The 13369-nt window shown below is 37.2% G+C and overlaps 1 protein-coding gene across 1 annotated transcript; it reads left to right on the forward strand.

The window, feature by feature from the left end:
• Positions 1 to 12536: 12536 nt before the first annotated feature.
• LOC104237059 (calmodulin binding protein PICBP-like) lies at positions 12537 to 13124 on the forward strand. Its single transcript, XM_070146025.1, has one exon. It carries the CDS (start codon positions 12537 to 12539, stop codon positions 13122 to 13124), a length of 588 nt encoding a protein of 195 aa, XP_070002126.1.
• Positions 13125 to 13369: the final 245 nt, after the last annotated feature.

Below are 13369 nucleotides of genomic sequence, written 5' to 3' on the forward strand. Positions count from 1 at the left end.
AAAGGCTCAAAATAGGTTGACTAGGAAAAATATGCACGGGTAGGAAATTTAAGGCACAATAGCGGTCCAAGGAAGGCCTAATATCATTTTTCAAACCAAGTTAGGCTAGGATTTCGCCTTGAAGCACATTCCGGGCAAGTTCTAGACTACAAATAATGCAAAAAGAATCACAACAATTCTCACCACACATGGCACATGCAAACCCGAGTGACATATAAATCTAAAATCCAATAAAAATCAATGAATCCAAAGAAAATTATATATAGCCTAAAAGACTATTTAATAAATCAAAGAGCCAAAAATAGAACCTAAAAGTCACAACAAGGATTATTACTTCAATCATTTTTTTTTATTTTAAAGATCAAAACTTCATATGCCCAAAGTTTAAATTATGTTGGTAGCAAACAAGACACACGTTGGTTTATGGACAAAAGATCACACCGAATAACTAATTTATTTACTACTAGATACTAAACTAACTAAAAAAGATTTACCTAAAAAAAGAGAAAAACTAAACAAGACTAATCCCTTAAGAAAGTTGTCACACCATCCATTATAGAAAAAAGTCACCCGGTTCGACACAAATTATTTCCTTAGAAAAGAACCGCGGCATTCATTAATACTACTATGAAAAATAAACACTAAACAAGAAAATGTTAATGCTAACATGCTAGAATTATTACTAATAAACTACAAATGTCAACCAATTTACACAAGTTCACAAAAATGATCATGCTCCACATACATCCATCATATATGAGCCACCCCCAACCTAAGGTGTTGCATTGTCCCCAATGCAAATAATCAAAATAAGCAAAAATGAAAGAGGTGCTCCCTGAATGGCATCACTCCGAGTTGGAGGTACTAGGAACTGATAGCTCCAAGTCATCCTCGTCACCGTCCTCTGATCCAAAAAACTTCCTCAAGGTTTTCATAATCTTTGTCAAGAATTTGCTTTTCTTCTTTTTATATTCCCTCTGCTTCAGCTGCCTCCGCTCAATCTTACCCAATTTGGTTTTGATGGCTTGCTGCTCCTTAATAAGATCTGACAAAGTTGGAACCTTTCCTTGGCCAGCTAGACCTGCAGATGTGCCCTCTCCAGACAGTCCAGAAGGAAGACCAGCTACAAGCTGGCGGACCTGTGTCTCCACGCCATAAACCTGGAGAGAGATATACCTGAGTGTGAGAGGTCCCTAATCAAGTGGTACAATGGAAGTACAAGGCTCTTTGGCATCTATGGCAGAATTGGGTATCTTGATAGTGGTGTTAGGACACTAGCCAAATGAGGGAGATGTTGCATCAATCTTCCTTTTCTTTTGTGCATTCCCTGCCTCCTTTCTTAGCAGTGGATGGATGAGCTTCTCTGTGTTCTTTTCCTTCTCTGTAGGCCTCTTCTCCACCCCGACCTCATAGCATAAATGAGTGATCAGGTATGGGAAGAATAAACTCTTAGTCCTCTTTGCAACAACCTCAGCTATCTCATCAACAATGAGTTGTCCTACATTCACTGGTATACCATCTATGATTGCGTAAATCACCCTTGACTTCTCAAGTGTCACCTCGGTCTCATTATGTGAAGGCATGACTCGAGCATAGATAATGGAGAGCCAAGTTTTGGCCTCAACAGTGAATTCAGAAGACTCGATCCTTGAGTGATTTCTTATCCAGTTCGGCATCTTTCCATCAGCATCTTTCCACCATGCAAATGGTCTACAAACCATTGTGTGACCAAGTCTTTAGATCTATCCCGGTAGACCTGGTTGTCAGCATTCAGAAGATTGTAATATGCATTTATCAGCTTTGGATCAAAGTGGACTTGTTTGCCTCTGACAGTAACAACCAAATCATTCATGAAGTCGGTCTCTAAAGCATTTGCATAAAATTCTCTTATCACTTCATGATTGGTTGTTCTTGTCTCGTCCGCAAAGCAAATCCATCCACTCGATGTTAATCTTCCATGGAACTCGGGCCATCGACATTCAAGGTCGATCAAGAGAATGCCTCTTTCTTTAATCATACTTCTACACAATTCTTTGTCGTAGCGGCGGGAACAACTTAATGATGAGAATATGTCCCGATCAAAGTACTCCTCTTCGGCAACTTGTTCGACATATTCTTGAACATTTTCATTTGTTTCCGGATCCATTTTAGAGCTCAAAGTACCTACAAAAGGAGTAAACATGTTAAATACTAGTATGGACACTTAAAGTATTGTATTAGAAGGTACTTAGGCCAAAGAAACAGATCAAAAGGCCTTAGGATCAAAATTTGCGAGGCTACTATTTTGCTGCCTGGGAGTCAATGAATCGCGATCACAAAATTCGGCATGCGATCATGAAGATCAGTTTGTTTCCAACTGCAATAAAGCTACACAGTCGCAGAAGGATATAGGCGATCGCGATGTGCAATTTTGGTTCTCAGCAAACTTAAACCTACGCGATCGTGGAATGAGGCATCACGATCGTGAGGGTCTTCTTTCTCGCCCAGTGACAGTTCGTTTGGGCATTCCATCGAACAGGCTGTGTGCCCCAACTTTTCTCATCAAGTTCTCGCCATCAACCCATGGAGTTTTACCCAAAATTTCACAAAACATCACTCAATCTCTCACAGCAAGCAAGCACACAACATTTTCATGTGACAAGGAAATTAAAACTCGAGCCCTAAAATTTCAAGAGTTTCTGCCATTTATTATTTCTCACCAAGCAGAGGAGCAGAAGAAACAAAAAGAAATCCAAGAGATAGGGGAGAAATGCACATACCTTGGGAGTGATGGGTGAAATTTTTTGGTGAAATTTTTGCACATGAATTGAACAAGAGGAGGATTAAAGATGGTTTCCAGGGGTTAGGGGAGTATGAGAAGGTTGTTTCTTTGTTTTGAGGCAAAGTGGGCATTCTTTGTTATTCCCATTATTTAAAGATTAGGAACTTACATGTTTAAACGCGATCGCGTGAGTGTTCCTGCGTTCGCGGAGAACAAACTTTTCAAAATGACGCGGCCGCGTACCTGATTCCGTGATTCCGTAGATTTAGAAAAATTCTGTTCACTGCAAACGCATGGCCTCTTATACGATTACGATTAACAGCAATTTTCTGCAACTACTGGTTTGGACTACCCGGACCATGCAACCTGCTCAAAACAACTCCAAAAATGTGAAACTTGGCAGATTAGTTAAACATAATATACTGAGCAGTTCTAAAAAAGAAAATTTCAAAAATGATTAAAAATTTTGAAAAACAATGGGTTGCCTCCCACCAAGCGCCGCATTTAACGTCGTGGCACGACGCAGATCAACTTTACGACTTTTCTCGTCACTTGGACGATATGAATTGGGCACCCAACTTGAAATCAAATTTGTGACCACGAGCGGTGGGGGGTGGTAAGTAGATGATCAAGCCAAGCATTAATTTCTTTATTTTGCATTTCATGGCTTTCAAGTGAGGAGTGTCATTTTGCCTTCTGGTTCCCTTAAATTGTAAAATGCATGGCCTTTGCCTTTCCTCCTCACAATCCTTCACTGACTCGTGTAGTTCAATTTCCATATCACCACACAAATCCAATGTTGAAAATTTCTTAAAATGTGACATCAAACCTCCAAATTGCAATTCTTCCCGGATTATTGGAGGAGGGGGATGAAGAAGGATGTAGTTACATATGAAACTCGATGTCTAAATTGTCAGCTAATGACGTCCAAATCCACTACTAAAAAGTAAATGGACACGGTCTCATGCAATATAATTTACCCAACTATGAGTCGGGGTCGAATCCCACAAAGAACAATATGTAGAAGATTAGAAATGTAAGAGAATTATCACTTGTTATGCAATGTCAAACACTTAGAATTGTTTTTAGAAAATGTTTATACCTAAATGCAAAAATATAAACTAACCTAGAAAGCAAGTAAAATGATCAATGGCTACAAGTATGGATGCATTGGGAATTACACTCAAGTAACGATCTAATGTATTTCACGATTTTACAAATATGAGCGAGTTTATGTTACTTAGCCTCGAGTAATAATTCTATATTAGCTTCTTTCGAAGACCAACAAGACTTCCTAATTGAATTATCCCTAAAACAATTAAGAGATTAAGTACACCCAAATATGGCTACAAATAGTTCAATCCTATCCCTAGGTAGAATCTATAAAATGAGGGTTAAAGCCTCAAGTTCTTGTTAATTAATCTTTCCCAATGCCAAATAATCTTTTCCAAAATTAATTCGAAGTTAATGGACGAGTCTTAGGGTTAGCTGATCCTTTTGGAAATATTAAGGAACAAGAATAATTAAAAAAACAATAACTCACTTCATAAAAGATAAAAATCATTCAATACATAAGCACAACAAGATATTTAATCCACACTTTAAACATGAATATTTCTATAAACAAGATTCAAGTGTTGGATAAAATACTACACACTTAGATATTCAATACAAAGCAAGAAAATGAAGAAATGAGCACAAATGACTAAGAAATTCTCAACCAAAAGCTTTAAATCTTCAAGACCAAAGTGTGTGTGCAAGAACCCTAGCTTCTAACATTGTTCTCTCTAGTCTTAAGGATTGAAAATACGCCAAAGGTATCCCAAAGATCAGCTAGGTCGTGTATTAAATGGTTTTGGGGTGAAAAACGTGAAATGCCAAAACTACCTAGATTTCTGCCCACATATGTGAATCGCGATCGCGAAAAGAGGCATGCGATCGCGAAAAATAAAGATGTAAAGCACTGCGATCGCGGACTGTATCTACGCGTTCGCGTAGAGCAATTGGGAATAGTTGACGATCCTCTTTTTCGCGTTCGCAGAAATGGCTATGCGTTCGCGATGTGTTGTTTGCCAGCCTTCTGCGATCGCATGCCGAAGTTCGCGATTGTGAAGAGCATTAACTTGCAGCAGTCATTGTGAGCACGTGATTTTTGACCTATGTGAATTACTCCCATAAATTCAAGAAAAGTAAATTTCTCCCATTATTTGCAATTTCGTAGATTTTTGTAGTATTTTGTTAATTGTTTGCATTTGTCTGTGCATGTTTAATTTTATTTAATTCATAGAAAATACAAAAAATACATTGCATTTAGGATTTAATTTTGCATTTTTGGATTAATTAGTAATTTAGTTGTTTTACAAAAATAGAAAATCACAAAAATAACTCATTTTGCGTTTTTAACTTTTTAATTTTAAATTTTATAGTTTTTCTTTTAATTTAGAAGTTATTTAATTTTTGTAAATTATATGACTATTAATTAGTTTAATTTGGTGAGTTAATTCAGTTTTAAGAATTAATTTAGGTTTTAATTTTAATTTGTAAAGAAAAGAAAAATTGAATTTGAAAAAAAGGAAAAGAAAAGAAATTGAAGCAAAGGCTGTCTTGGGGCAATTCAGCAAGCCCAAATGAATTTCCCCCTCCCAAACCCGCTCAGAGTCCAGGCCCAAACCACCCTAACCCGGTCTGCCTCTTTTACTAATCAAAACGGCGTTGTTCCATCACCTCTCATCTCAACTGTTGATTTCATTCGATCCAACGGACCGGAACTCGACCCCCCCTACGTATAAATCTGTCTGAAGACAATTCCCCCCCCCCCAATCCAAACCTCTCTCTACCCCTATCATCATCTCTAACCTCAAGAACCCTAGAGACGCCGTCCTAAGACCCTCCGCCGGCGGCGACGCCTTACACCACTCTAATACACCCAAAAATAACACTCTAGAACCCTCTTCATCCCCTCATCCCAAATCTCCAGCCTGTTACCTTCGAATCATAGCCGAGCTCATCGAATTTTAGATCGATGATCGAAGCACAAACCTTAAAATCCCCAAATCTACCCAAATTTATACCATGCAACCCCTCACCTCTTTCCCTCCCCAAATAAGTTCTTGTTTCCTCTCAAATCAACCCGTCAATATTGAAGCAAGGGTCTGAAAGGCCTTATGGTTTTCCCTTTTGTTCTTTTCTGGGCAGTACAAGGTCGAGTGAACCCAAACTGTCATTAATTATTTGTCCTTTGTTCAGGACAATCGATTAATGACAGTCTAGATTCACTTTCTTCTGCAAAGAGGCTATTCGAGTTTATACAAGGTTCTTCCTGAAGCAGGTTTGGGGTAATTTTCTTTTACTTTGTGTCGATTGGTTTCCCTATGATCTTCTCCTCTTCTTCTTCCAGTTTTTTTCCTCACAAGTTTTGGTTCTTGTCTGATTGCATGACTTAGGTTTCTGGCTTTAGGTTCGTTAGATAGCTTATGTGCCTAATTGTTAATAATAATCGGTTTCATAGGGGGTTCGTTTAGTTTGGTTTCAATTCATGAGGTTTTCATTCTTTCTGATCTTTTAATTCATACTGGTCAATCAATAGTTTTAGGTTTCATTTAAGATTTGTTATATTAATTCCGGAGTTTAAGCATTGATGATAGTCAGTATAGTTCATCATTTGCATTAACTTTGTTCCAATAGTATTTTCTGAGTTTATGTTTGTGTGAGAATGACTTAGGTTTAATTCAAGGTGCAGTTGTTAGACGCATTCTTAGCTTTGAAGTTAATTTGTTTTCAATCCATCTGAAGGTATTAGCTCGTTTGTTTTCTGTTTGTTATGATTGTAAGTTTTCAGAACTTTAGGGGATAATTGAACAATTAGGAACTTTAGGGGTAGTTTGGGGATTGTTTAACCTGGGGAATCTTTAGTAACTAATTGGGAAGCTTCCTAAATGGACAACTGCCCAAAATTGTTAGGAAAACAGGCTGAAAAATGAAAATATCTAAAAGGAAAGGGACAGTTGTACAAAAATCAGCTTTAAAAGATGTCCTGTGAGGGTATTTTGGGAAAATTCCATTGTCTTGCCTTGGATTGCACACAACAAATTTCTGTTGTATAAATAAGACCCTCCCCTCATCCAGCACACATAGACTCTCGCCCTAAAAAACCTGAAAAACTTCTCCGCGATTAATTTTGTGATTCCCTGAACTTTGCCCGTTTCTTGCTTTCATTAGAGTTATGTTTGAAAAGTTTCTATTCTAGAATTTCTGGGTTTGTTTTTGGTTTGCACAAACTGAACATGGTTTGAATTAGAAGTTGTTGGTTGTTTCTCCTTGCTGCTGGTCTTTTGCTGTTGTTTCTTCCTAACCTTGGGCTTGTTTTCCTTTGTTACTTCTGCTGAAATCAGGTACCTCTTGGACTATATTAACATGTGAATCTTGAATCTGAAGCATGTGGAGATGTACACTTTACTTGGCTGAATAACAATTCATGTTGTTGATAACTCACCTTTGTTCTACATTAAACTATGTTTCATTACACTATTCGTTATAGTTACTCATGTTAAGGACATTACAAGTTATATTGGGGTTGTATTTGGACTTTAAATTTGTCATTCTGATTTCAATTTGAATTGAACTTTTCTATCATGTGATTAGTGTTGGACTATCATGAGATGGTCTCAACTGAGATGAAGAATTGACCTTGTTAGGTTTTGATTGTATTTGCTTCAAGCTAGTAATGATTTTTAGTCCACAGTTAACTCTGTTCATGGGTTTCTTTACTGTCTCATATGTGGGTTTGGTATCAGAATAAATTCAGAAGCATGATGTTGTATGTTGATGTTTGGCTCAAATGTTTGGGGTATTCCATTGATATAACCACCATGCGTATGAAGTTAACATCAATTAGTATTAGTTTTGATTTTTAAGCACATATATCCTGGATGTTCATTGAGTATATAATGTCTGAATGCTTTGCAATCTGGTTTTAAAAGTAGGTGGAGAATATGTTTTACTTGATTTAACAAGATCAGTTAAGTCTAATATAGATTAATGTTTGGGTTACTCATTTATTTAAATGCTGAACAATATCTCTAAAACAGTCGGGCCTATTAAATGGCCCAAGACTGTCCGGATAATTCATCTCGCGTGTTGGAGCCTTTTCCCCAAAGGCCTGGCCCTTCTGTCATGCTGTGAATTAATTTGGCCATCTGGCTTTTACAAGTCAAGGAATGCATATGTTGGCTATTTCTTTGAAACAACTCATGGCCCGTTTGTGCTCACAATTAATAACTCCTTTAATACCAAACCATCTAGGCTTAGTTAAAATGACCTTTTGTAATTAGGTTGGGGTATGCCATTTCAACAAAACATATAATTTATGGACCTCAAAAGAGTAGTTCAAACATCCTTTTAGCTGAATTTCTCATGGCCCTCGCAAACTTGAAAGTGCGTAGTTGCTTTAGGCGCTCTATTTAAATTTATTTCCTTAAACTCAGGTGTGCATTTCATGTGACCCAACTCCAATTTTCAACAACTTTAAATAAAATGTGTCATAGACCACAGGTGCATTTCATGTAGCGTGGTTCAAGGCGTGCTTTAAATAACGTTGAATCTTCCTAAAAAATAATAAATAAAAGCGGTTTTAAATTTGAAACTGCACATAGGTTTAAAAGTGTTTTAAAATCAGATAATCAGGCCAATAATAACAGTTGAGCGACCGTTCTAAAACCACGGAATTCGGGAATGCCTAACACCTTCTCCCGGGTTAACAAAATTCCTTACCCGGATTTCTGTGTTCGCGGACTATAAACAGAGTCAATCCTTCCTCGATTCGGGATTTAAACCGGTGACTTGGGACACCATAAATTATCCCAAGTGACGACTCTGAATTTTAAATAAATAATCATGTTTTCGATTGTCACTTAAATTGGAAAAAACTCCCTTATACCCTTCCGGGGGTAGGAAAAAGGTGTGACAGCTCTAGCGACTCTACTGGGGAAGAGAACCCAGAACTTTTGGTTCAGGGTTCAGAATTAGATCTTGGAATATCTATTATATTTGGCTTTATTTATTATCTGGTTTTATTTACATGCTTGGGTTTAATGTGCTAAATGTTACTTTTTACCGCTTTGATATTGTTGAACTGTATATAAATTGATATGAAACCCTCCTCTCTATGAGTCTTCTAAATCATCTAGGAAGTGTGCACTTCGTGTGACTTCTTTTCTGTTAGAGTCATATCCCAATTTTAGAACGAGGTTCGGACAAGTTGCAAAGCTGGTGAAGCTTTTGTATTCCTGGTACGCTGCCCCCCCCCTCCTCCCCGGCTCGAGCTGTCCGCTCGGGTAAACTAGGTCTAGAACAAATAAACCCAGGTTTTTAAACCTAGAATAACATAGCCTCATGCTGAATCCCTTGTAGGAACGCTTGTTTGCATCACGTGCATATGACTTTGGGGACTCAACACAGGGGTTGGGTCCGTCTAGGACAGGTGTATCCAAAATAATAGACCATCTTGATGCATCCCATGTGCTACATATTGCATTTCTTCAAGGGTAAAATGATCATTTGGCAGACCAATGATAGTTGAGGGCAAATGAAAAAAGAAAAAAAATGATAAAGAAAAGAGGTTGAAGTATAAAAATGAGAAAATGAAAAAAAATCCAAAAAAAAAAGAGTTTACATGTTTCATTATTTTTCAAAACAAAGACAAAAAATATATTTTCTCCAAATCAATTATTTTTTTTAATTCTCACCCGTATCCAATTTGTCCGAACTACGTATACCTGATTCTCGTCTTTCAGGGCGAGATACGTAGGCAACCCACATAAGGTCCGGTCTTCCTAGTGAATCTTATGTTCTTGGCTTTGCGGGGTCGTAGCCAAATCTTACATTTTTAGCCACCTTTAGCTACATAGGTTAATTTTAAAAAAATAGTCACAATCATGTCTTGCATGTGTCCAACAGGAATGTTATTATCTCACGTAGTGGTCTAAATATTTAACTTTATTTGGTCTTGATTTTCTCATACAGGTGTGGGTTTACTTACCAGAGTTTGAACATGACAGTGCCCCAATCATCTAGTCAGGATCGCTCATTCAGGAGTAGATTAAAAGGAGATTTTCTTTTTTATGTTTCGAGTCTATTTTTTTTGTCGTCTTTTACTTTCTAGTTTTGTACATTAATGTCGAGTTTTTGTTATTGTACTTTCTATTTTGTATTTGAAAAAGTGTGGTGTAACTCAAAAATCCAAAAAAAAAAGATTTTGCGTTTTATATTTCCGTTATAAATTTTCTTTAGAATATTAATTCTAGAAATTAAAAAAAATCTTTTGAGGTGGTTTTCCTTAGGAAGTTAATATTTAGAACTCAAACTTAAAAAAAAGTACTTTTATATTTCCTTTAGTTATTAAGAACAAAAAATTCAAAAAAAAAAAGAGAGAATTTTCTTTTAACACCCATTTAAAAGTTTTCTTAAAGATATTAATTCCAAAATTTCAAAAAAAAAAATTCTTTTGAGGTTCTTCTTTTGGGAAATTAATGAAAAATGAATAGAAAAAAAATTTCTTTTTATTTTTGCTATAACTTTAGAACATTGTACATAGAAAAAAAAACATACTTTATCTTTAGAGTTTCTCCATTAGGTAGTCAAAAACTGAAACCCAAAAATATTTTTTATCTTTTTTATTTCTTGTTTTTCTTCAGGATATCAGGTGAAAATTTAAAATATTTTTCTTTGGTTTATTCTTTAGATTTCCTTCTTAAAAAAAGAATCAAAAAATATTTTTCTTTTTTAGGGTTTTTCCTTAATAGAGTATTTGTTTCAAAAAAAAAATTCTTTAAACTTGAGTTTAGAATAGGTTGTTGTAAAAACTTGGAATCTCTGGTAGTTGAGATTTCAAAAACTGCCTTTCTTCATTATCTCAAAGTCCTCTATCTCAAGAAAAAGAAACACCCAAGAAAACCTCACCTCATAACCAAAAATCCTTGTGGTTTTCCTTTGAAAAGAATATATCTTATTCCAACCAACTAAGATGGTGCAAAGAAAGGTTCCAAACAAGCTTGATATCAAAGCTGATCATATTAAAGCCAACAAACAAATGATGAACCTCAAACCATCTTTACCAATATCACCAAAACATGATATCAACAACAGAGGAGTTGACCTCAAGACAAAGATGATGAAGAAATCAGGCAAAACCAAGCTCTTAGAATATGAAATCCGTCACTCACCCAAATTCAGAAGGCATGTTCCTCAGCCAGGAAAGCCACCACCTCTTGTCCATAGCACTACTAATTCTTCAACACCAAAGAAGTCAACTCCAAATTATATGAAGTCCACCAGCAGTTCTGTTGCAAGGGAAGAGCAGTCTCAGGTTAGTTCAAGGAGCCCTCAAACTTATTCTCAAAGTTCTAGCAGAAAGATTCAAATAACTCAAAGTTAAGCTCAGGTTCTTCTGTTAATAAACCAACAAGAAGTTTAGCTAGAACTTCTAGTTTGAAACTAGTGAGGACTACCCTGACAAAAACTCCCAGTTTTAAACCAGTAAGAGCTTCAACCAAGAAATCATGTTCCCCAGCTGTTGTTCTGTGTGAAAACTTCCACGTTGAAAGAGCAACATGTTCATCAACTTTGAAAGAAGCTAAGTTTCCTTCATACCTTGAACTTAGTCCCGGAGCAACAGAATCATATGGAACTTCTGTTTTTAAGGTCTGCCCCTACACATATTGCTCTCTTAATGGCCATCATCACCCTTCTTTGCCTCCATTAAAGTGTTTCTTGTCAGCTAAAAGGCGTGCATTAAAGACTCAGAGGAACTTCAAGTTTGGATGCCTATCTCCTCGTTGAGCTAATCCCATGGATTAGGCTTGAATGCTAATGTACGAAAACCAATAGTGAATCCTACAGAGGTAGATCCTCTGACAAATAAAGACGGCGACAGAGATTTTTTTATCGAAATTTATAACAAAGAAAGGGAAGAGATGGCTGATAACATTAGTAAAACACAAACTCGGCAGATGATCTAGTAACTTCGAATGAAGGCAGTGAAGTGGCAGCAGATGATGCAGAGGGCAATCTTGATCAAAAGAGAGAAGATATTTCAGCAAAAATTAACATCCTTGGCTTCTCTCTTACAGAGAATCTAAATGAAGGTGCTACTGAAGAGGCAGATTGTGAATCCTTGAGTATGCATAGTGAATTAGATATAGAAGAGCCTGAAGCTTCCGATATGGACTGGGATGTAGAGAAGTATTATGCAAACAGCAAAGGCGAAACAGGTTCAATCTCAAATGATATAAATCCCATCACACTGGTTGATGATTCAGTTGGCAGTGACGAATTTATGGAAAAATCATCTATTCTGGAAGAGGCCTTGGATAACGGAAGTATCATCTCTAGAATAAGTTATGATTATGATGACTCACAATCTGCCTGTTCGCACACAGAATTTGACATTGATGAGTGTGTTGAAGCGTCTGAGGACACCTCAAATAACTCTCTGGATGCCACTTTCTTTCTGGAACAGGAAATAGCTGAGAAGCCAGAAGATGAGCGCGGTCCCTGTCTAGCAGACGGCGAGGCAGCAACAATGGATAATCATATTGTTGTTACCTTCTGTCTAGAAGATGAAATTTCAGCTTCTTGCGAGGACTATACAACTCTTCAAGATGATGATGCAACTACACTTATGGGGTATCAAGAGCTAGATGTTTGAAATTTCAATGAAGTACAAGATGAAACATGCAAGGACAATCAAAAAAGTTCTGATGAAAACATTGTTGTCAAGATGGAAGACGCGAAAACAAAAATAGATTGCTATGAACAAGGAAATGAAAATGATCATGGCAGTAATGATAAACAATTGGTAGTGGATGCAGATCTCAAGAGAACTGAAAGCATTTCTGGTGTCAAAGCAGATTCAACAACTGAGGCATGTGAGGAAAAGCTGAACCAAATCAAAGATGCACCAATATTTAAAGATAAGAAGACACATAAATATGATTCGAGTGTAGAACTGTCTGAGAGCTACACAAACCTGAGAGGCATAGCCAGGCGCATTGACATTGAGGAGCCAGGGGAATCAAAAGAATTCAATCCACGAGCCCCAAATTTCCTGTCAGTGGAGGCAGATCCAGAAGTAGAGAAAGTTGATCTCAAGCATCAGATGATGGATGACAGGAAAAATGCAGAGGACTGGAAGGTTGATTTTGCACTCCGACGAGTAGTGGACAAACTTGCACCAGATCGCAAGAGAAAGGTAGCATTGCTCGTGGAAGCTTTTGAAACAGTCACTCCAACATCTAAATGGGAATCTCACCTCAGGCGCAGCGCAGCAGGATTTGCACATTCTAGACCAATTCAAGCTTGTCGCTGATGCCAGTTCAAGGTGGACATCAGCGGGGAGCAAGTTCTTTATAAATTAAGCTTGTCAGACCAAGAAAGCCCAAGACAAAATACATTTCTAGGAGCCAACAAGAATCTTTGGACCAGGAGCAACTGTTTGTTTGGGTCCAGGAACAACTGGCTTGCTGCTCACAGGTCACAATCCTCCAGCGTGTGCAAAGATTTCAGCTTAATGGCATTAAGAGAGTTGATTGGGATTGAATGATGGAAAACATC

This window comes from Nicotiana sylvestris, chromosome 5, assembly GCF_000393655.2.
Source record: "Nicotiana sylvestris chromosome 5, ASM39365v2, whole genome shotgun sequence".
Taxonomy (NCBI): domain Eukaryota; kingdom Viridiplantae; phylum Streptophyta; class Magnoliopsida; order Solanales; family Solanaceae; genus Nicotiana; species Nicotiana sylvestris.

Coding starts and splice junctions, on each gene's coding strand:
- LOC104237059 (XM_070146025.1), top strand. CDS start 12,537: ATGGAAGACGCGAAAACAAAAATAGATTGCTATGAACAAGGAAATGAA.